Source organism: Propithecus coquereli, unplaced genomic scaffold (genome assembly GCF_000956105.1).
Source record: "Propithecus coquereli isolate 6110/MARCELLA unplaced genomic scaffold, Pcoq_1.0 Scaffold72, whole genome shotgun sequence".
Lineage (NCBI taxonomy): Eukaryota > Metazoa > Chordata > Mammalia > Primates > Indriidae > Propithecus > Propithecus coquereli.
The window spans coordinates 5,497,453-5,500,133 of record NW_012153285.1 but is presented as its reverse complement, the minus strand read 5'-3'; the positions used below and the strand labels follow the sequence as shown (position 1 = coordinate 5,500,133).

The 2,681-nt window shown below is 40.4% G+C and overlaps 1 protein-coding gene across 1 annotated transcript in view; it reads left to right on the top strand.

Moving 5' to 3' along the window:
- The window catches only part of LOC105824182 (chromosome unknown open reading frame, human C12orf56), an 82,181-nt gene that overhangs the window by 60,938 nt on the left and 18,562 nt on the right, over positions 1 to 2,681 (top strand). The window contains 2 exon segments of the mRNA XM_012661547.1: positions 1,227 to 1,371; positions 2,645 to 2,681. Of these exon segments, the coding sequence (XP_012517001.1) occupies positions 1,227 to 1,371; positions 2,645 to 2,681 (182 nt within the window).

Below are 2,681 nucleotides of genomic sequence, written 5' to 3'. Positions count from 1 at the left end.
GAGTAAGTGGCAAAAAACATTTTTACTTCAGGTCAGAAATTTTAAGATTCCATCAACCTACAAAGAACATGAAATATCTTTCCTACTTTTACTTTGCACCCTGGCTTTCTGAATCGTTAGTTGTGTGAACAGGTCACTTAACCCCTCCAATTTCCTATAAAATGCCATAGTATTTCCTAGGTCAGATCCTGTAGAGGCAGCCAGCCAGTGAGTGAGCTGGTCTGTGGAAGGGACCCAGGCCAGTGCCTGCCACGTCATCAGTGCCCAGTTAAATTGTTATGATTGAGCACGGTGGGAGATGGAAACAATATTTAACTGATAACACTTTTTTTCAAGTTGCTAAAAGTCAGCTAAGGGGCCAGGATGCCTACACAGATAACTACAATGGAATGAAATCAGATTACTGTGATACTAGGAGTGTGAAAAAAACTGCAATGGGAGAGGGGCTGCATTCATTGGTGAAATTAGGGAAAGATCTAAGGAGATCTTTTCAGCTAAGCCAGCTTTTCCCGAGGTGTGTAACACACATGGTTCAGTGATGCGAGATGATTTCGGGTGCTCAGACACAGCATGAAGGAACTTTGAATTCCGTGGTGGAAAAGTTAGATTCCTTTTTCCAGCCAGTCTGATCTCATTAGGGAGAACCTCTCCACGTGGGGCCAGAAGTGACAACTCTAAGTTGTCAGCAGTGACATGCTCATCTGCCTTTTCCTCATGGAGAGAGCAGGCCGCAGGCTCAGAACATGGAGCATCCACTTAAAATGTGTGGTGCTTTCATGCTATTTTTACAGTTATGCCAAGTGATACTGGTTTTGCCTGTAATATAGTGATACAAAGATTCCTTTATAAATAAACTTTAAGGAAGACAAAAAAATGAGTTACTTGAAAAAAATATTAAGTAAATAATGTTACATATGGTTCATGGATTATGGTAAACGGTATGAGCTAAGCTATCAAAGAGGGACAGAAATTTACTAGGGACAGTGAGAGTATTCCTGGTGTGTGGGCTTTAGAAAAGGGGCAGGAGTAAAGAGAGAGAATAATAACCAGTTCAATCTGGAGGGCGCAGAGTTCACTACTGATAAGTAATAAGGCTAAAAGTACAAAAACTATTATTAAAATTCTACTAGTAACAAAGAATTTACGAACCTGTCAATAATTGTTGACATTCATAACTGCCGTTTCTTGTCATTTTTTACATGGACAATTTTCTTGTGTGCCTGTAGATCTGAGGAGAAAATTAAGCACTTCAGTCAACTTAAATCTGAACTTATTCTTAAAGACAATACTTTGAGGAAGATACTTTGTTTAATTACGGAACTTAAAGTGGCAGCCCGGAAAAACTTCATCCTGAAAAGGCTTTTCTGGAAAGTAGGTGTTTTGTTTTATTTTTACTCTTTAAAGCTTGTTTTTACCTATTTACCAAATCTAAGCATAAATTAAAATATCAATAAATGTCTTATATTCTGATGCTGTGTTTTAAACTGTTGATTAAATTGAATTCAGTCACGTCTTAGTGCTTGAAAATTTGTGATGGGATCAATAAGGCATATGTGTGTGTTGTGGGGAAACGGGAAGAGAGAGGAGTGTAGCAAAAAGCAGCTCACGTGGTGTTGGTTGGCAGAGTCAAAGAAGAGAGATATTAAACGGAAAGTTTTTGGCATGCAAGACATATTAGGACGGACGGTGAGATGAGAAAATAGATTTCAAGAAGTTTTACTGTGCAGGTTCCCCTACAGTAAAAATATAATTTTAAAAAATTCCTTTTGAGTGTAGGACTGGTATTTTTAAAAACGTGACTCCTGGGAAGCCAAGGCAACCTGTTTTCGCTCAGTAAGTTACAGATAATTCATTTTCAGTTTCAGATGAAGGAGTTAAGAAGTCCAGGTGAGTAGCGGTGTGGTGCTAATGAGCCTAGAAGTGGGGCAAGCCCTGCCTGTGCTATATGTTGTATCCTAATTCTGCTCAGTCGTCTCCTACATGGCTGCCACTGTTTTACTGAGCAGTTGTGAAACACACAAACTCCCAACTGATGGTCCCACGCTCCCAAGACGGTCCTGGCCACTGCTTAGGTGCTTCATCTGTAGGATGACCAACCATCTTGGTTTGCCCAGCATCACCTCTAGTTTTTGCTCTGGTCACCAGGACAGTGGTCTCCTGGTTATAAGTAAAAAGTATGTTTTCAATTGGGTTATGTTAGCATTGAGGAGAGATATTATATTCACTTCTTTACTCAAAAACAAATCATTTCGTCATGCTTTTGTTACATAAGGATAGAGAGTTTTAACAATTGATACTGGCCAGAGGTAGTGGCTCATGCCTGTAATCCCAGCACTTTTGGGAGGCCAAAGCAGAAGGATGGCTTGAGGCTAGGGATTCAAGACCAGCCTGGGCAACATAGTGAGACCCCATGGCTACACAAAACAATTAAAAATTAGCTGGTGTGGTGGCATGTACCTGTAGTCCCAGCTATTGGGGAGGCTGAGATAGGAGCATTGCTTGGGCCCAAGAGTTCAAGGATACAGTGAGCTATGATCACACCACTACACTCCAGCCTGGGTGACAGAATGAGACCCATAAACGAACCAACCAACAAAACAACTGATACCTTAATAACCATCTTTTTTCCTACTTGCTTTCATAGACCAGTGACCTTTTCAATTTCCTAGTGAACAAACTTC